Source organism: Eleutherodactylus coqui, chromosome 7, assembly GCF_035609145.1.
Source record: "Eleutherodactylus coqui strain aEleCoq1 chromosome 7, aEleCoq1.hap1, whole genome shotgun sequence".
In the NCBI taxonomy this organism is placed as follows: Eukaryota; Metazoa; Chordata; class Amphibia; order Anura; family Eleutherodactylidae; genus Eleutherodactylus; species Eleutherodactylus coqui.
In genome coordinates this window covers 147,123,821-147,144,814 of record NC_089843.1, presented here as the reverse complement: position 1 = coordinate 147,144,814, position 20,994 = coordinate 147,123,821, and the positions used below count along the sequence as shown (strand labels likewise).

The following is a 20,994-nucleotide window of genomic DNA, read 5'->3' as shown; positions in this document are numbered from 1 at the left end:
TTGTAATCACTTACTTATATCAATACTAAAATCACACATAGAAAGTTTCATTCAATTTCAACAACTCCTTCTAGGTGCTTGATTTTTTTGACAATGAGTGTATTTCCCTTGTTTCCTTTGGAACAGTATAGCAATTGAATACAAGTATGATAATATACTGTATATTTGAGCCCATTCCATTTAGGATTCATTGTTGTAGGGCTTCTGTATTTTATGGTTCAAAATGTTTTTATTGGAAGCAATAACAATGACTGGAAACATAATTTAGTAACAAATACGATAAGAAAGGCAGGTTTACAGTCAGCATTAAACATTTATTTCCAGTGTATGAAAAAGTCAAACTATAACACAACTAGGTAGGAAGAAGGAAAAAGAATAGAAAGAAAAGGAAAGGGAAAGAAGAAAAGGAGAGAAGAGAAGGGGAGAGGAGAAGAAGCACCTGACTTGTGTATTATCATGTACAAGTATATTTAAATCTTCAATATATGTTAAAATGCAAAGAGAGAGATCATTGGGGCGAGGCTCCACCACTCAACCAAGCAATAGTAGAATGAAGTAGTAGAATGAAGAAGCCATGGCACCAGGTAGAATAAAATGTGTAAATGTGTGTTTTTTATTGCTATCCTCTGCTTCAAATTCCTCCATATGCTTTAGGAAATTAAGAGCCTCTATCCACATCAATCTCGAGGGGAAAGTGAAAAATTTCCACAGCCTTAGGATGATCTGGCACATGGCAAACATAAAGAAACAAAGTAGTTCCTTCTTAGACTTGGCAACTTGGCCAGTTACCTTAAATAATAAGGCCATCTCAGGTATAACATATTATACAATGAAGAAATGTAATTCCAGAGGAGAGCGATCAAGAGGCTTTCCCACCAGATATGGAGGAATGTGGAGCAAATCCAGTAGACATCTAAGTGCGGAATTGAGATTTCCTACCAACAAACAGGAAACTCTGACCAGAGACGTTGGACCTCAAAGGCAGGAAGAGTCATGTTAAGAATTTCTGATTTCTGCACATTAGCCTTAAAATTACTGATGACTCAAAGGCCTGCAGAATTATAAGAAGGCCTATTTTGGAAGATGTCACATAAATGAACAGATCATCATCAAAAGCTAGAGTTTGTGCTGCACAGAACCAATTTTTTACCTTCCTAAGGGCTCAGTCACACGGGCACATCGGCACCTGTACACCGCCGCCGATGCGCCCATGTGACTGACAGTTAGAAGACGGCCGTACCTGAAGACGGCCATCTCTCTCCAGCGCTGATCATAGAACACATGACCGGCAATGAAGCCGGTCACATGTTCTTCCTCCCGTCACTGCAGAGAGACGTCCGTCTTCAGGTACGGCCGTCTGCTGGCTGCAGTTACACGGGCGCCGATGCGCCCATGTGACTAAGCTCTTAGGATGGAGTTCTCTCTAAGGGCATGCGCTAAAGACTCCATGACTAAAATTTACAAAAAGGGAGAGAGGGAGTAGCCCTGTCGTGTTCCATTCCGGATCTGAAAGGGCGCTGAGAGGGAACCATTGACCCAAACCCGCGCTGTGGGATGAAGCTGAAGAACTATAATCCAGCTCCATAATCAGTTCCCCAGTCCTATTTTATGTAGGTTCGCCTGCAGGAACCCAATAGATCCTATCAAATGCCTTTTTTACATCAACTGACAAAAGGCACAAGAGATACTCAAAGTTGTGAGCTCTAGAAACGAGAGACAAGGTTTTAACCTGTTCCAATCCACTGTCTGATGTCTAAAGACATTAGGATTTAAGGCTGTACAACTCCGATGTTGGGAGACATCCGTCTGGGTTCTCTTACTGTATATTGCCAGCCTCTCTGCTGTCGGAGCCTATCCAATGTGTCATATCATGCACTATTGGCTTTAGCAAGCATATTTCGCCATTGTATAACAGCATAAAAAGAGTAAGCCCCCTAGGAAAACCAGGATACAAATTGGATTGGAAAGAGTTAATATTACTGTCTCCAGCCTCTCAGCTGGGCACAAAACCAACTTGCTCCCTCTGTATTAAAGAAGGAATATAGGGCTGCAGCTGCAGTGCCAGAATAATAATAATAATTTCACGTATAATTTCATATCCACATTAAAGGGGTTTTCCCAGAATAACAAGTTATCCCCTATCCACAGTATAGGGGATAGCTTGCTGACTGGTGAGGGTCTCACTGCTGAAATCCCTGTTGATCTGAAGAATAGGACTCCCATGTCCCATTCTCCTGACACTATGCGGTTAGCTTCTTTCTCGTCAGTGACCTCACTCTGAATGGAGCTCTGCTGCTTGGGTATCTCGGCAGTCCCATTGAAACGTGGTCATAATCTTCTGACATGATCATAATGTTTTGACTAATTAAAAGAGAATGCATACACAATCAAGTGATGCTAAAGTACTTATTCTGGAAGGAGGTCTCAGTTCAAGCCAATTACTGTAATTACAGTCTTACCACATAGCAGATCAATCGAAAAGAGACAGACCTTTAATGATTGCTGGAAATTCAATCTCAGATTTCCACGATGTCAGAGATCAGATAAGTGAAAAGTAGCACTATAATTATGTTTTACTTGTCTAACCATTCAAGTTGAGAGCTCTATGACCTGTAGAAGACTAAACTGTACATTTAATCATGTTGGCGAAGACATATACAATGATAGTGATTAAGCCTTGTAATATAATGTTCAAACAATAAGAGAAAGAAAATGAACTTTGTTATGCTATATTACAATTGTCAGTGTAGTGTAATGATGCTTCTTTCTGCTGTGTTCCTTTAGATCACTCGCAATGACATACGAAGTAACAAAGAATGGTGTAAGTTCCCAGGTCTTATTCAGATTACTAATATACAGTGGCATAGCTATAGGGGTCCAAGTGGTCCCAGTCACAACCAGGCACCCAGGTTAGGAAGGGGGGGGGGGGGCTTGCCACACTAAAGATTGACTGTCACATAATGTCTGGCCTTCTTCCTTCCACAGTGTATCATAAAGCAGTGTGTGCATCTTAAATTGTCTTCCCATCTCTTGCATTCTGGCCCCTCAGAGCATTGAGCAAGAGAGGAGAAGAAGACAGAGAGGATGATTCAAGATACATGCACTGCCACACAGAACACTGCGGAAGGAAGGAAGACAGGGCAGTCATGGTGGCATGCACTTACTAACGGTGGGGCCACAGAGGGGCCACCTAATAAGTGTGGGGGCACAGAGGGGCCACTTAACTGTGGGGGCACAGAGGGGCCACTTAATAACTGTGGGGGCACAGAGGGGCCACTTAATAAGGGAGGGAGCACAGAGGGAAGCACTTAATGAGTATGGAGGCACTTACTGAGTGTGTTCACTATTAGTATGTGTGCACATAAAGAGGTCAGATATGAGGCACTGAGAGGGCATTGGTGCAGCAGGACATGGAGTTTGTGTGCAGTGATGAGCTGTGGTTGGAAGAAGTCTTCATGGCCGCTTGTACCCAGATGAAGAAATAAAAAGAAAGCAGATGACTCCAAAGAGGAGATGTCACCTGCAATCACTGGAAGTAACTGCACTGTAATCACTATCACTGTGTAATGCTGGTATCTGACTATTATATGGTAATGGCATTATTTAGAGATATACAAGAATTGAGCAGCTGTATCTAAGCAAGCCATTGTATAAACATTGTCTTAGACGGTCCCCGATGTGCTTACTGTTCCTTCTTATTGTTATTTATTTTCCTTCCTACACTTTTGAACACATTTTGTGATTCATCTAATAAAAGGGCATGTGAAACAGAGGAGTAAAAACAATCACAGAAAATGGCCGTTACTTACTGACTGAGGAGTGCATATAGATGCATCCTCCTCTCACCATGCAGGTAGCTGACTACCAAATGGAGGAGCCAATAACACCTGTCCGGGACACCGATAAAACACCCACTCACACTGCCTCCTGATAATGAGGAGGGTGGATGCTTGGTGTATACTCCCACACATAGTGGATACAGGGTGCCAGACCATTCTGATATATGTAGTTCACCATGCAGACCAGCAACCTATTAATGACACCATGATAATTCGGCGGGTTGCCCTGCATTTACTTCAGTGAACCACATTGGTACTGCCACCCTGGGCTCCCCCTGGAGTCTTAAAGCCACCATGCATGTGAATGATAGATAATAAATGCAAGGCATTGGTTGGATCCAACCCGAAGACAAAATGTATCTTAAAATGTACAACCAGACGAAGGCCGCGTGTACTTGGCTGTTTTCCCAGAAGCCCATATCAAGATGTTCAACCATGTACATAACTTTCACTGTCTCAGGCCGGAAATCCGGACTTCCCATATATGGAGAATGCATGCTTGGCCGCTTTCTTAGAATTGAGTGGGTGATTCTTTGCACTGGAGTTAATTGAATACGTGATTTTCTGTACATAAGCCAGAGGCGCCATATCAAGATAACGACTGTTTTCACTGTCTCAGGCCGGAAATCCGGACTTCCCATATATGGTTATGAACCCATCACCCATTCCTGGTGATGAGACAAAGGGTATAAGATCTCATGTAATCTGTAATAAAGAAGAGCCATGTCCCGTGTGAGAAACTATACCAGACCTCCGTGTGGTGTTTTCTTCTCTCCGCCGGCAGCGGGGCAAGTGGGGTGGGCCTGATTGGTGCTGTACTTAGAAATATTACCCTGACAAATGGCGCAACCAACTGTGGGGCGACAAAGCCAGAGCCTACAACGCATTCCGCCCGGATCCACGCCGCGGAGAAGCCGTCCTGCTGCAAACCGAGCCTGATCAACTCATAGAACTCCAGGTAAGACCAGCATATATTTATGTTATGTTTTACGCTGAGAGTCTTGCAGCAGGACTGACTATCTGTGTTTTGTGACCGGACGGGTTGGGCTAAGAGTTCTACACGGTAACTCGTGTGGGCTCCGGGTTTGCCGTCATGGACCACTGACCGTGATATGCGCACCAATCGGTCACCCGGAAACTAGTCTGTAGTTTATTTGTACTTTGAAGTCCATGGTGTTTTAACGATAGTGAAGGTTGTTAGTCTCACAAGAGAAGGGACCCTCGGTTGTTTTTCCAGTATATAAGGGACTAACAATTTGAAAATTATGAAGGATGCATGCTGAGAGGGATGCATTTTGTGAGACAGGTTTCATATGAGTTCAAATGCAGGGAATAGTTAAGCTAAAACAATTCAGTCTGTGTTTCATATTCGTAGAGAGATAAGACATGTTTTGAAAAGGTGGGGGCTTTCAGACTTCACTTTTTGTTCAGGGTCAAATACAGAGAAAGAAAGACAAGGGGGGCTGAAAAATACCCACGCATTCTAAAATACTTCAGCGTTTAATACAGCATATAATAGCTTAAGTAGATAAGAAAGAGAGAATGTCTCAGTCACTCAGCAAACTTTTTCACATAATTTGTCAAAGATAGCGCTCATTCACAATCTCATCTCAATAGAATCATGTACTTTATAATAGCACTCACCTCAATGTTTTTCAACTGATGTATGTATGTTTGTCAAACTTTTTTGTCTGTGCATCTGCATGTACTGGGACACCTTCAATAGGGGGTGACGGAGCAAACTTGAGAGCATGGATGGATGAGAGTTAGTGACCCGTGTTCGGGCTGTGTGGAATGTGTGATGCAGGTAATGACTGGGGATAAAAGTCCTCCCCATGCATGGGACTTTGCTTGGTTGAGATGTGGACATGTAGACTGTTAAGCTGAAATGAGCTGTGAAGAAAGACGCACGGAGCCAATATCGAAGGGGTGGAGCTAGATGATGTAATAGTACGTAGTAATGTTTCATCCCTCTTCTCGACAAGAAAGGGGGTGAGGATCTTGAGCAGCTAGTAAAAGTTTTTGTTTTGTTTTTTCTCCTGTCTCAAATTTGATAAGACATTGCAGGCAGGATCAGACTAATAATGAATTCACTTAAAGGGATCTCACATTTCCAATATTAGTAGATGTTTTGTAGATTATTCTTCCCTGATGTAACTCATGTGTCTGCTATTGGTGCTAACATTTTACAGGCCTTATCTGCATCCATCAAATCTTTTTACAATGTTGTACTAACTTGAACCCAGCTACTATTTCTTCCAATTGCGTACCTGGGTTCAAAGGGGGGGGAGAAGTAGGCATAGGTGATCTAGGTATTGCAAGTCAGCCATTTTTAAAAAAATTTTTGCAAGCCATTTTTTAATTTTTTACAACAAGATTCTGATCTTTTTCAAATAGAATACCAGCCTGATTGTCTAGCATTGATGCAACAAGAAAATTTAAGTTTTAAAAAAAGTTACTGAAAGCCCTTGTTAATAATGCATATTTTGAGTTGTTTTTTATAGATGGTACCCAGGGTGATTGACAACTCCACACTGGATATGCAATGGTTACACAACAAGATGTCCTAAAAGCAGAATGCCTCCGCATGTCGCAGTACAAGAAGCGGAACTAAAAGCCCTCGCTGGGGCGTGTAGAGTGGAGGAAGGTAAGACGGCAAACATTTACACTGACTCCCGGTATGCATTTGGCATAGCTCATGATTACGGCCCAACATGGAAGGCCAGACAGTTTTTTACCTCAGCAGGACAGCCAATTGAGAATGATGCAGCGGTGCAGTCTCATGGAGACCCTATTTCTACCTGACAAGGTGGAAAGCTCACACCAATTCCTACACCGGAGAAGCGAGAGGTAATGCCATCACAGGCCACACAGCAAAGGCAGCGGCCCTCAAGCCGTGGAAGAAAAGAAGAAGAAGAATTTGGCAATAACTTTTGACTTTGATATGCACTTGGACTTTGATATGAACTTGGACTTTGATATGAACTTGGACATTGATAAAAACTTGGACTTTGATGAAAACTTGGGCTTTGATAAAAACTTGAACTTTGATAAAAATTTGGACTTTGATATGCTAATGACTTTACAGTTACAAGCCAGCAAGGAAGAAAAGGAAAAATGGACTAAAAAGGGACGGCATATGGTGAACAGTCAACAGTACTTGCCCACCATGGTCCCTGTGCCCCATGATGGCCCAGCTGATGCACGGAAAGACGCACCTCTCAAAGCAGTAATGATGTCGGTGCTTGAACGAGGACGGGTGGCTCCTGGGTTTTCTGTAGCTGCTGCATCATTTGTCCAATTTTGCATGATCTTTGCCGTAAGCAACAGGGCAGAAGTAAATTTGCCATATAACACTTGCCTAGACCACTCTACCCATTTCAGGGATTGCAAATTGGCTACATTCAGCTCCTACTTGTTGGGAAGCATGAATATGTGCTTGTTGTTGTTGATGTCTTTTCAGGTTGGAGACCTACTCTGTTACCAAAGTAAATAAGCAGGTAATCGTACAGGAGCTCATGAACGAGGTAATCCGCAGATATGGGGTACCGGAAGTGATTGAGTCAAACAAAGTTACACACTTCACAGGTGAAATAATGCAACGCATCATGTCTGTTTAGGTACATTCCAGGCTTTTCACACACCCTACCACCCGCGGAGTAGTGGGAAAGTAGATCCAAAAGCCAATGAAGGAAACGGGTAAATTTTGAATTGAGTGTCTTCCATTAGTTTTTCTTTTTCTCCGGAGGATACATGTCACAGTAGCTGAGTTTGGGGAATGATTTTCTTGTTAATTTTGTCATAGGTCTCTCCAAGGAATTGTCAATAATGCATTCTGCAGTCTCTGCTTTTCTCCCAGGTCCTACAGATGAGTGTCACAATCTGAAACCAGGTGACAGGGTCTATGTGAAAAAGTTTGAGCGAGAAACCCTGTTTGAATGTCCCTACCAGATGTTGCTCACCACCCCAACTGCAGTCAAGCTCGAAGGAAAGCCCACTTGGATCCACACTTCGCACTGAAAAAACTAATGATCCTGCATATCCTTTACATGCTATAATGTGGTACAATTCCTCTAACACACACCTTTGACTACTGTACACTAGCCCCCTGTTTCAGAACAAATTAATACAATCAAATGTGCAATATGAAGCCTACACTGAGGGTGAGAATCCAACACCGCATCGTGCTAAGAGAGACGTTGACGCTCCAGGTGGTAACTTTAATCCACATGTATACATAGATACAATAGGAGTGTCAAGGGGGGTGCCAGATGAATTTAATTCTAGAGATCAGGTTAAAGCAGGTTTTGAGTCCTTATTTGCTATTGTCACTGTTAATAATAATGTAGATTGGATGAATTATATCTATTACAATCAGCAGAGGTTTGTAAACTACACTAGAGATGCTTTTGCAAGGGTTAGCTGACCAGTTAGGGCCCACTGCATCCATGGCGTTCCAAAATAGAGTGGCCGTGGATATGATTTTAGCAGAAAGAGGTGGGGTATGTAATTTCCTGTATGTGTATAATCCCTTTGATCAAAAAGAGTATGAGTAAGGGACTGGACAATGTAACACCAAAATTTCCCTTGTTTGAAAAAGATGAAGAGCCAGTTCCGATAATGCCAACCACATACGTTACCAGAAAAATGGAGAAATGTACTAGTACTGCGCCCGTCCCGATCTTCTAAGATGGACTGTCAGTGGAATTCCCATTTGCCTAGGGATAGTGCAGAAGACCTTAGGTTCCGGCGAGGGCACACCCTGTGGGGTGTTAACTCGTACAGATAGAGGGTATGGATGCCCGGAAATAAGCCCAGGGAATCCATGGCCTCCTTCTGAGGTGAGGTAGGGATCCCTCCCTTTTAGGAGTAGGGACTTACGGGCAGTGAAGAAACCCTGACGCAAGGGAGAGACGACCGAGGAAGAGTGCAAGGTCTGATGCTTGATCTCCATATTAAGTTTTTTAGGGGGGTTTGTGAGGATATATATATATTGCCAAATGTTTTTTATGCTTTATACCTATATGCAAGTTCTATTCAATTCCAAATGAGAAAAAACTTATATGTCGCCTTACATCAGATATGTCAAGAGGCCTTGCCAGGCGAAGACAAAATGTATCTTAAAATGTACAACAAAGAAGAACCAGATGAAGGCCGTGTGTACTTGGCTGTTTTCCCAGAAGCCCATATCAAGATGTTCAACCATGTACATAACTTTCACTGTCTCAGGCCGGAAATCCGGACTTCCCATATATGGAGAATGCATGCTTGGCCGCTTTCTTAGAATTGAGTGGGTGATTCTTTGCACTGGAGTTAATTGAATACGTGATTTTCTGTACATAAGCCAGAGGTGCCATATCAAGATAACGACTGTTTTCACTGTCTCAGGCCGGAAATCCGGACTTCCCATATATGGTTATGAACCCATCACCCATTCCTGGTGATGAGACAAAGGGTATAAGATCTCATGTAATCTGTAATAAAGAAGAGCCATGTCCCGTGTGAGAAACTATACCAGACCTCCGTGTGGTGTTTTCTTCTTACCGCCGGCAGCGGGACAAGTGGGGTGGGCCCGATTGGTGCTGTACTTAGAATTTTACCCTGACACTTTGACTTTCACATTGCTGACTAAGGTTATATGTGCAGTGCAGATTCATGATTAGATATGTACAGTCATTATTTTGTATGCTAATATAATGCTGTTATTTTTTGGTTTTTTACATCTGTCATTAAATTGGTGATTATTTGAATCAAGTACGGCATCAAGAGGTTGGAAATATCCTGCAGATGCTTTCTGTTATGTCTGCTGAGAGTTCATCAAAACGGGCAAAGAAGCACTCTTTGGCAACAATGGCAAAAATGAATGCAGCCTACAAAGCATATTTTGGGGTGACTGTGGGTGATAAAGATAAGTCATGGGCACTTTACTTCAGCCGGAATAACTGCAAGAAAACTCTTAAAACTTGGTTCAGAGGCGAAAATAGAGCCATTAAGTCTGCAATACCAAGAATTTGGCGGGAGCCAACTGATCATTCCAACTGCTATTTCTGCATGGTAGACCCCTCCAAACATCAAAGAAGAAAAAATGCAGTTATTGTGATGTATTCAATCATTCCTTCATCTATGGCCCCTGTACCACATTGCTCTGATCTCCTCATTCTGATGCCTCCACAGAGCATGCATAGTGTGCAGACATGTTCAGAAAACATCAGCTCAGACAGGGAAGATGCAACTGACCTTTTCCATGCCAGCGACGATGACAGAAGACCACACTACCCAAACCAGAAGGATGTTAATGATTTGGTAAGAGATCTTAGTCTTACAAAGCTAAAGCAGAAATTATGACATCAGGCTGAAACAGTAGGACCTGCTGGATGGTAGCGTGCAAGTTACAAGTCAAAGAAAACGTCATCAAATGTTTTCTACCTTCTTCACCCTTCAAGATGGACTCTGTTGCTGCCATGACAGGACAGGTCTATTCAGTGAAATTGGGATACCTTGTAACGCACAGGATTGGCGCCTTTTCATTGACAGTTCTTCCAGGAGCCTGAAAGCAGTTTTGCTCCATAATGGAAATCAAATTCCATCCCTTCCAGTGGCTCAATCTGCACATATCAAGGAGGAGTACAGTAGTGTCAAATTTCTGTTGCAAGTTCTGAAGTATGATCAGCATGGTTGGGAGGTAATTGGAAACCTTAAGATGGTTGCTTTCCTAATGGGTCTTCAAGGTGGTTTCACAAAGTTTCTTTGCTATCTTTGTCTTTGGGATAGCAAAGCCAAAACTGAACACTAGCATCAACGAGACTGGCCTGAACGTATTGACTTCACTGTCAGATGAAGCAACGTCATGTGGGAACCCCTAGTAGATCCTAGGATGATTCTGATGCCACCTCTTCACATAAAACTCGGGATTATGGAACAGTTTGTCACAGCTCTAGATAAAGAATCTACTAAACTTCTTGCCAAAGCTGACTGAGGCCAAGGTTAAAGCTGGCATCTTTGTGGGACCACAAATCAAGAGGATCATAGGATGTCCAATATTTCTTAAACTGCTCACAGAAGTACAGAAAGCAGCTTGGAACAGTTTTGGTTAAGGGGTTCTTGGGAAATCAAAAAGCAGACAACTATGGTGAAGAAATAGCATGCTATGGGCTGCAGGATGTCGCTCAAGGTTCATATCCTGGATTCTCATCTACATAAATTCAAACATGGGAGCATACTCCGAGGAACAAGGAGAAATGTTCCACCAAGATATGCAGCAGTTTGAGCATCGCTATCAAGGACAATACAATGAGCATATGATGGGCGACTACATCTGGGGGCTGGTACATGGAAGTGACCAAGTAGACAATCGTCAATCAAAAAGAACCAGACATTTTCATTAATTTTGAACTGTATGGACATACTCTGCATTGTATAATGACTTTGGCTCACAATTGTAAGTAATTTCTTTTCTCACTGTGTGTGTCTTGAAACATTCGAAATTCAAAATCATATATTTTTAATTATCGATGTCCTGACCACAAAAGCAAACTTTGTTCGAAATGAAAGTCATTTTCAATTATATTTTACAATAAGCTAATAGGAATAAATAAACTTTTCTTAGACACAAAAATCAAGTTGCCAAGATAGTCAGTCTGTTCAGTGCTGTTCAGTTCCATCTTAACAAAGCAGGAAAGCAGAATCCCAGGCACATGTGTGAAACCCCCCTAACATAAACATGTTTTGTTATCAGATACATTAAAGAAAAGAAAAACTGTTCACCTACAACACTTAATTAAAGCAAGCGTTTACCGTGAAAGATGTATACTCTTTAATGTAAAAATCACACAAACATATAGAAATGTGTTTAAAAGGGTTGTCCCGCGCCGAAACGGGTTTTTTTTTTTTCAATAGCCCCCCCGTTCGGCGCGAGACAAACCCGATGCAGGGGTTTAAAAAAAAAAAAACGGATAGTACTTACCCGAATCCCCGCGCTCCGGTGACTTCTTACTTACCTTGCGAAGATGGCCGCCGGGATCTTCACCCACGGTGGACCGCAGGTCTTCTCCCATGGTGCACCGTGGGCTCTGTGCGTTCCATTGCCGATTCCAGCCTCCTGATTGGCTGGAATCGGCACACGTGATGGGGCGGAGCTACGCGATGACGCATAGAAGGGGGCGGAGCCAGAACTCCGCTCGTGCCGAGACCCAAGAGAAGGGAGAAGACCGGACCGCGCAAGCGCGTCTAATCGGGAAATTAGACGCTGAAATTAGACGGCACCATGGAGACGGGGACGCCAGCAACGGAACAGGTAAGTGAATAACTTCTGTATGGCTCATAATTAATGCACGATGTATATTACAAAGTGCATTAATATGGCCATACAGAAGTGTATACCCCCACTTGCTTTCGCGGGACAACCCCTTTAACATTTGCGCATGCATTTTAATAATTGTACATTATGCTAAAAATGGCATACGTTCTTGATGTACGTTTAACGTATATGTTAAACATACATGAAAATCCTCATGTGAACAGCCACTAACGGAGCGTTCCCATGGCAGTTTTCACCATGCTATCGAATTGTTGCAGCTGTTCTGGAGTCTCTGCCTTGCTTTCAGGCTGGACTAGGTTTTAGCAGTGGCTCTGCCTTTCCTGGGGCTGAGGGGCGTGGTGTTGGATGAGTGATTTCAGTCATCATCTGTCTCTGAGTGACCCTGCCCTATATAAGCTATGCTAGAATTGACCTCAGTGCTGGCCAATTCAGTTTCCTCCTGGATTCCTGCTGAAGAGCACAGCCTGCCACTGGAGCTCCTCTTCTTCGCTGCAGACCGCTGCTACAGCTAAGTACCACCGCTGGTTACCGTGTACTGTTCCCTTTTGTATCCAAGGCTCCATGTTAGGCATTGATTAGTGGCCTAGGTACGAGTGTGGGTCCACACCTGTCGGAAGCAATCAGCCCGCCGAGTAGGCAGGGCTCCCTCCCGGGGTAGGGGTTTGCAGGGAAAGGATTTCCCTTAGTTTGTATTTTCATTGCACTGTCGTGCTTTTGGTTGTGTTACGTACCATGTGCTTATTCTTATGTTTGTTAACGCCGCATGTCTGGTCAGGATGCAACACAAATTCAATCTGGGGGTTACAGCTGAAAACAGCTCTGTGACGGAATCCCAAAAGAAAAATAAATGAAAACATTCAATGCCATTAGTGAGACAGACATCAGATTGGGATCTGACAAGGGTGCTGTTGGTTTCCGTTATATTTGGAGAATAGAATAACATAGTCAACTATGTTATGCTATGCTCCAAGTATAACAGAAATGAACAGAAACCCTGCCAAATAGGCAACAAAGTGGTGTCCATTTCACTGCTAACAGTTCATTTCCATTCACAGGTTCCATCACAATGCTATTTTCAGCACCTGTGATGACATCCCAAGACGGAATCCCACAACATAGTGAAACACGGTGGTCATGCTCTCTTACTGACGGTGTACGGTAGATCACACTTGACTCATCAGACATTTCAAAAACTGCTGTGCCTAGAGAGCCTTGCCTTATATTTCTCTATCCCTTGAATTACTTCCCTTCTGCATGTCATACACTTTGAACTAAAGCTCTCAAAAACCTTCTGCAGCAGCTATATCATATATATTATAGACTATACTGTACATTTTTAAAATATTTTTCTTTATTCTTAGACATATCACACTGATTCATATTAAACTGAAACATAGTTTCCTCTTCCACCCTCCCTTAAGGAATTGAGGAAAGGAAAAAACTCATCAGTATAACAAAAAGTTATAAATATGTTATTGCTGCACACATCAATAAAATAATATTACCATATTATTTTCCCTATGCATTATAACATACAGTATATCCCTAGTCTTAATGAAACTGAGATATTAATATGTTGTCTAAATAATACATCACAGAGTCTTTGGGAAAAGTAAACTTTGAGTCAGCAAGTAAATGTTTTGCAATTCCTGATAGAAAGCTTTGCTTTTCATCTAATAATTCTGAATCCTATCTATCTCATATCTATCTATCTATCTATGAAATAGAGGCTGGACAGACATCTGTGTGAGGGCTTTGACACACTTGCATTTTTCTTGCACGTTTTTTTTCACGTAATATCGCTGCATTTTGTTAAAATGTTAAAAATGCATCATACAAAAATTGCAAAGCACAAACTTGCGATTTTTGTGCGACATCTTTTTAACATTAGAAAGTCCCATTGACATTTGCGTTAAAAAACGCAGAGATATCGCATGGAAAAAATACGCAAGAAAAATGCAAGTGTGCAGGAGCCCTGGGATTATTTATTGAATCCTGCATTAAGCAGAGGATTGGACTATCTCGCTGATCCATCTATCCATCTATCTATCTATCTATCCATCCATCTATCTGTCTATCTCTCTCTTATCTATCCATCTATCAATCTCTCTCATCTCTCTCTCTCTCTCTCTCTCTCTCGCTATCATCTATCCATCTAATTAAAATCTATCTATCTAACATCTATATGTCACTATTTCTATAGTTATCATGTTGAACACCAAAGTTCTATAAAGCATTTCTACCTAACTACATTTTTCACATATTAATGATTGTATACCATCAATACAGCAGGTCTATTATGTTGCCGGCACATTATGCAATCCATTTTCTCCAAACTACTTCCCACCAACTGATAACTGTGGGATTTACCTTGCTATCACACCATGAATGCCACTACAGGTAAGAGCATGCTGCTCCCAGATACCCACCTCCCAGCCAGTTGGATGAGATGTTCTGGAGCATAGTGAACGGGATACAGAAAAAAGCAATAAGCAAGTCGCTTACAGCCAAGGAGCAGATGAAAATGTTGGTGACTGTCCTCATGGCTTTGCTTCTGGTCACCACATAGAGGACCAGAGAGTTCCCGAAGAGGGCCAGCAGGAATATGAGCACACATATCGTCACAAAGGCAGCCTTAGTGCGGACCGGGAGCTGCGGGATGTAGACGAGGGGCTGCAGCTGGTAGAGCTCTATGAACTGCTCCCTGCTGACGTTGTTCTCCTGCAGGAGCCTGGCAATCAGCTCAGGGGTAATGTTGAGGGACTGCATTCAGACAGGGCACTCAGGCTAAGCTGACTCCTCCACTTCTTACAGATTGTCACTTCACAGGATCATTGCAATCCAAAGTCTTATCTGATCCATACTTAAGTGTGCAGGACTTGTAATCCACAAACAGCACCCAATATCAGATCCAGGAGTATGAGAACAAGTCATATAGCAGGGACCTGAGGCATATAGATGTTTCCTGTAATTGATACCACCGGCAGAGAACTTTTCCATCTACAGTTAATACTATGAAGACAAACTCCAGGTAAACTCCATCCTCCTCAGAGCTGCACCCTGCAGTAGCCGTGGTGCTGAAGAACAGCTCTGCTTCAAGTACATACGTCCAATCACAGCGGAGAGGTAGGTGTCACACTGCCCTGCCTGTGCAACTCTGCAACACCTTCATTATATGTATAGGCTTTATTATCATCCCACTGCCGCAGGGTCTGAGCTGGAAGAGTGCAGTATTATTACTCTTCCAAATCCTCTATACACTCAATTATGTCTAAAACTGCCACTGCTAAATCCAAACGTGAGCTCTGGCTCAAGATAATAAAGCTAAAGCCAAAAAATAAAGAAAAGTAGCTGCAGCTGTAAAGTGTTTACTGAATAGTAATCAAGTGACACACAGTGCTTCTACATGACAAGCAGATCTGTCACCTCATAGATGTTGTTCAAACATACAGAACCCGAAGACATAAAATAAGGAAAAGTAGTTGATAAGTTCACAATATGCAGGCATCAGGCTGTAGAGTGGGAGGAGCTGAGAAGATTGAGATACAGGCTTATTCAAAAAGAAGAAGCAGATCTGGGGATTTAATTACAAACTACAAAATCCAACTTTACTAAAAAGAGGAAGATTTAAATTTTTTATGACATACCAGTAAATTCCATTTTCTGACACATCGCAGCGCGGTTTCTTGTTCTTTACAGTTTATAGAAAAATGGTGACACCACAGGAGAAATCATTTTCTGTGCAACTTGTAAATTTGTGACGAGGCGGCTGTTTTTTTGGAATAAATGCTGGAATAATACGCATTAAAAAAATGCTTGTGTGAGAGTGGCCTAAGGCTGCTTATACTGAATCTTTCCACATACAATTATACAGAGTTATTTGAAAACAAGGAGAAAATTTGGGGATTTATTTACAAACAAACTACAATAGACACAATACACAATCCGTACATCACTGAAAAGAAAAAGAATCAAAGTCCTTTGTGACTTACAAGTAAGTTTCATTTTCTGCTACACTGCAGCGGTTACTTATTGCTTGAAGTTTATTGGAAAATGATAACACCACAGCAGAATGGTTTTGTGTGCTTGAGTTTACTAAGTGGGAATCTGTTGTTGAAGTGCACAGTGATGTGCGGATTGTGTACCCGCCTATTGTAGTTTGTTTGTAATTAAATGCCAAAATTTTCTCTTTGCTTACCAACACCCCTATATAATTTTTTTTTATGTGGAAAGATGCAGTATAAGTAGCCTTAGGCCACTCTCACAGAAGCATTTTTTTTAACGTGTATTACATGCATGGAATATGCAGCACTAAGGCTGCATGCATTCCAATGGGGCCGATCACACTAGCATTTTTGCACTGCGTATTTTACGTGGGTAAAATCACATGCAACATGTCTTATGTTTGGTACTTCAGCATGTATTTCACTCACTGAATTGCCCATTGAAATGAATGGCTTACTTAACAAATGCAGTGAGGGCGAAGTCAGATGAGCGTTTTCTTTTGTGCACACCTATGTGCGCAAAAAAAGCTCATCTGATAGAACCATTCGTTCCCTATGTAGTGTTTACATGTCTGTCTTTTACAGACGCAAAATACTCGCACCTGCAAAAAATAGGACATGCGTTCAGTTGCAAGATCCGTGCTGTGCGTAAAATATCCCCGCAGGGAGACCCCACATCACTCAACACTGTGACAACTCTGTCACAGTGTTCAGTGACAAGGCGACTCCCCATGGGGATGAAGGAATCCCCAGCCACAGCTGTCACAGCTGTGGCAGAGGATCACGATCTTCTCCCATTGCTTTTAATGGGACCAGCGCTACTGCCGCCCCTTTGAAAACAATGTGATGCCGACACCCCCGCAGTGAAATATAAGCCCTTCCCTGAAAATCATCTGTAGCTTGTGTAAAAATTAACAAAAAATATACATCACCTTCCGCCGCTGCCGGGGCTTGTCACTTGGTCCCCTATCTGCTGGCCAAGGACTTAAAAATTCCTGTCTCCAGAAAGTGCTGGTCTGATTGGCAGAGTGCTCAGCCAATCACAGGCAGCGCTCAGCCATTCATTGAATGACAGCTGAGTGCTGCCTGTGATTGGTCACAGCGCTCAGCCAATCAGATGCAGTACTCAGCCATTCAGTGCCGGGGACCAAGCAACAAGACGTGCTGGAGCCCCGACAGTGATGGAAGGTGATGCATATATATATTTTTTACACCAGCTAGGGATGATTTTCAGGGAAGGACTTTTATTTTCCTTTCGCCGAAAATCACTGCGTATCCCATTGCTTTCAGTAGGAACTGAGCTTTGGTCATGCGCATTTTTAACATGCATGGAGTGGGGTTTCTTTTGTGCACATAGGTGCGCAAAACGAACGCTCATCTGACTGAGCCCTAAATATGCAATTGCACTCATAATAATTCATTTTACTGTTTTTTTATGCAGGTTACTATGCCACCGAGAGGGGAAAAAAGTTGTGACATCATCAGCGATGTGCAATAATACAGTGAAGGAGTCTTGTTAATACGGAATACACATTGTTGCAAAAATGACATAACTTTATTCTGTTGGTCAGTAAGTATGATTACGATAATATCAAATTAATATATATATATTGGCTACAGTATATTACTTTTAAAAATGAAATATCTTTTATCTATTTTGTGTCACCATTGGCTGACCACCATAAGTTTTTTTATTTTTCTGTTGAGAAACAACCTGTGGTTTCTATTTGTACCAATTAGAGGTCTTCTATTGGTACCAATTTCCTAGTCTTGGAAACAAGCTGAACCAAAAATTCTAAAATTGTCCTGTTTTTCTCACAACGTTCACAATGCAGGATAAATAATACATTATTTAGATAGATTGGACTTTTACAGATGCAGTGATACTAAATGTTTATTTTTTATTTAGGTTTTTTAACTTTTAACATTTTTTGTAATAATTAAAAAAGTTTTATTTCACTTACTTTTTAAAGTCCTCATAAGGGACTTCAACTAGTGACTGTTTGATCGCTTATACAATAGACAGCAATTATTCATCATTGCTCATATATTGTATTTCTGCTGGCAATATTATTGTGACCAAGCTGTTCAAGACATTTAAATTCAATTTAGGACATTTAAATACAGCATTGAAATGGTTAACAGTAGAGATGAGCGAGTATACTCGCTAAGGGTAACTACTCGAGCAAGTAGTGCCTTATTCGAGTACCTGCCCGCTCGTCTTTAAAGATTCGGGTGCCGGCAGGGGGCGGGGAGCGGCGGAGGAGAGCGGGGAGGAATGGAGGGGAGATCCTTTCTCTCCCTCTCTTCCCCCCCCCCCCCCCGTTACCCCCTGCTCACTCCCACAACTCACCTGTCACCCGCACCGGCAGCCGAATCTTTAGAGACGAGCGGGCAGGTACTCGAATAAGGCACTACTCGCTCGAGTAGTTAGCCTTAGCGAGTATGCTCGCTCATCTCTAGTTAACAGCCAGGATTGCAGTTATCTCGGATTTCGGTTCCTGCATCTTCGTGTTGGTTGACGGGTGTAAAGTGATCTATCATTTATCATCTAACTTGTATAAATGAGCAGAATAAAATATGAAATACACCCATAGATACCTGCTAAATGATTTTGGCTAGATAACCCCTTTAACTTTGCTATGGACTACTTGCTACTTAAATCTGCTCTACATGTGTAACAGAGCTGAATTTGTCATTTTAGTTTTTGGAGCTGCATTATTATCACATGCTCAATACTCACTGGGTTGAGATAACGCAGTATTTTAATGCAATACAGTATTTGGTTTAGCTATTGCTAATAGTTGTATTAAATGGGTTTTCTGGGATTTAAGAACATTTTTCACAGACGTAAAATAAAGAAAAAGTGTATATTTAAGTACTTCAACATCTACTGATCCAGCACCCCCAGTAACCACTGCTCGGTACACAGAAGAAGTCAGCGGCCGGCCACATGACATTCATTGTGCTCATGAATGCTCAGCCAATCACAAACTTCAGTGGTGATTTCTTCCATGGTCGCTGAAGCCAGGATAAGAGATAACTTGCTGATCAGTGGGGGTTTTGATCTTGAGAATGGGGGTCCTGTGTCCTTCATCCTCCTCACTGCCGGGTTATCGCACCTCCCACAGTGAAGAGGAGACTGAATGGAATACTTGCACTCAATTCACTTTTAATTGGACTGTGGAGATAGCCGAGCAGCACCCACTCCTGTATGTTCCTCAGCCCCATTGAAATTAAAGAAGCACTTCATTCATTCTGACATCACTGTGGGGGTCACTTCTTCACCTGCACAGGCAGAAGTGGACACGGTGGCCCTCCCTCCGATCAGCTAGTTTTCCCCTATCCTGTGGATAGGGAATAATTTGTAATTTTGGTACAAGCCCTTTAAACTTTTCCTACCATTTTATTGCTGTGAAGTCTGCGCAACTCCTTTATGGCTGGCTGGGGTGTTGCTTTTGCCATGAATGCTGACTGTGCAATACCCCGGGGGATGAACCCGGACAATTGACTACTGTGCAGAGCTGGGAGGGATAAGTGTTGGCTTGTCACGGCAGCACTTACCAGGCTCTGGTCCCTGAGGGACATCATGTAGCCAAGGCCAAAGCAGGATCGCAGGCCACCTTCAACACCCCTAGGATAGGGAACGCCAATAAATTATACTTATTATATTTTATTAATTATATGAGAATTAATTAGATCTAATTTATAATATATACACTTTTTTGCTCCCAGCTAGTAACCACCTTAACTGGGCTTAATAAAGTCTTAAAAAATATAAGGGGGAGCAGATGGAGTTGAGGGTAAGAATTGAAATAATATCAGTATTCCTCTCTCTCTCCCCCCCCCCCCCCCCCCGGTTTATTTATTAAACTGATTTATTATATGAGAATTAATTGGATCTAATGCATAATATATACACTTTTTTGCTCTCAGCTAGTAACCACCTTAACCACTGATATTTATGTATTTTTTTATGTATTTTTTTGTATTTCTAATGATATTTATATATGTTATTCATTTATACATGGCATTTTTTTGATATTTTATTTATTAATATTTTTATAATATGTGCATGAATTTTTATTGGTATATATTTTTCATCTATACTGTATATAATTTTAGCAATTGAGCCATTTTTGATAACGGGATTGCATCTGCATAACATTATTACTAGTTTCCCCATGCGGTTCTCAGATGTTTTAAGTTTGCCATGTTTGTCCACCCGTAGTACTAGGCAAGTAATGGTAGACGTTTCACCACACGTCAAACACATGACTGATAGGCTCATGACTAGAGATGAGCGAGCATACTCGTTAAGGCAAATTACTCGAGCGAGTATCGCCATTTTCGAGTACATGCCTGCTCGTCCGAAAAGATTCGGGGGACGGCAGGGGTGAGCGGGGAGTTTTGGTAGTGAGCAGGGGTAGGCAGGGGAGAAAGAGAGAAAGATCCCCCCCTCCCCCCCTTCCCCGCTGGCCCCCGAATCTTTTCGGGCAAGCAGGCATGTACTTGAAAATGGCGATACTCGCTCGAGTAATTTGCCTTAACGAGTCTGCTAGCTAATCTCTACTCAGGGGTGTGACTATAGAGGATGCAGGGGATGCGGTTGCACCCGGGCCCAGAAGCCTTAGGGGGCCCATAAGGCCTCTCTTCTGCATATAGGGAACCCAGTACTATGAGTAAAGCATTATAGTTGGGGGCCCTGTTACAAGTTTTGCATCGGGGCCTGGAGGCTTCAAGTTACGCCTCTGTCTACTCATGACTTGATGATGCTATTGAAAACCACTAGAGATGAGCGAGTATACTCGCTAAGGCACATTACTCGAGCGAG

At 42.2% G+C, this 20,994-nt stretch overlaps 1 protein-coding gene across 1 annotated transcript in view; it reads right to left on the bottom strand.

The window, feature by feature from the left end:
- QRFPR (pyroglutamylated RFamide peptide receptor) overlaps nt 1–15,019 on the bottom strand; it is a 62,521-nt gene extending 47,502 nt beyond the window's left edge. The window contains exon 1 of the mRNA XM_066574712.1: nt 14,586–15,019. Within this exon, the coding sequence (XP_066430809.1) occupies nt 14,586–14,925 (340 nt within the window). The 5' untranslated portion in view covers nt 14,926–15,019. The remainder of the gene's footprint in view (nt 1–14,585) is intronic.
- Nucleotides 15,020–20,994: the final 5,975 nt, after the last annotated feature.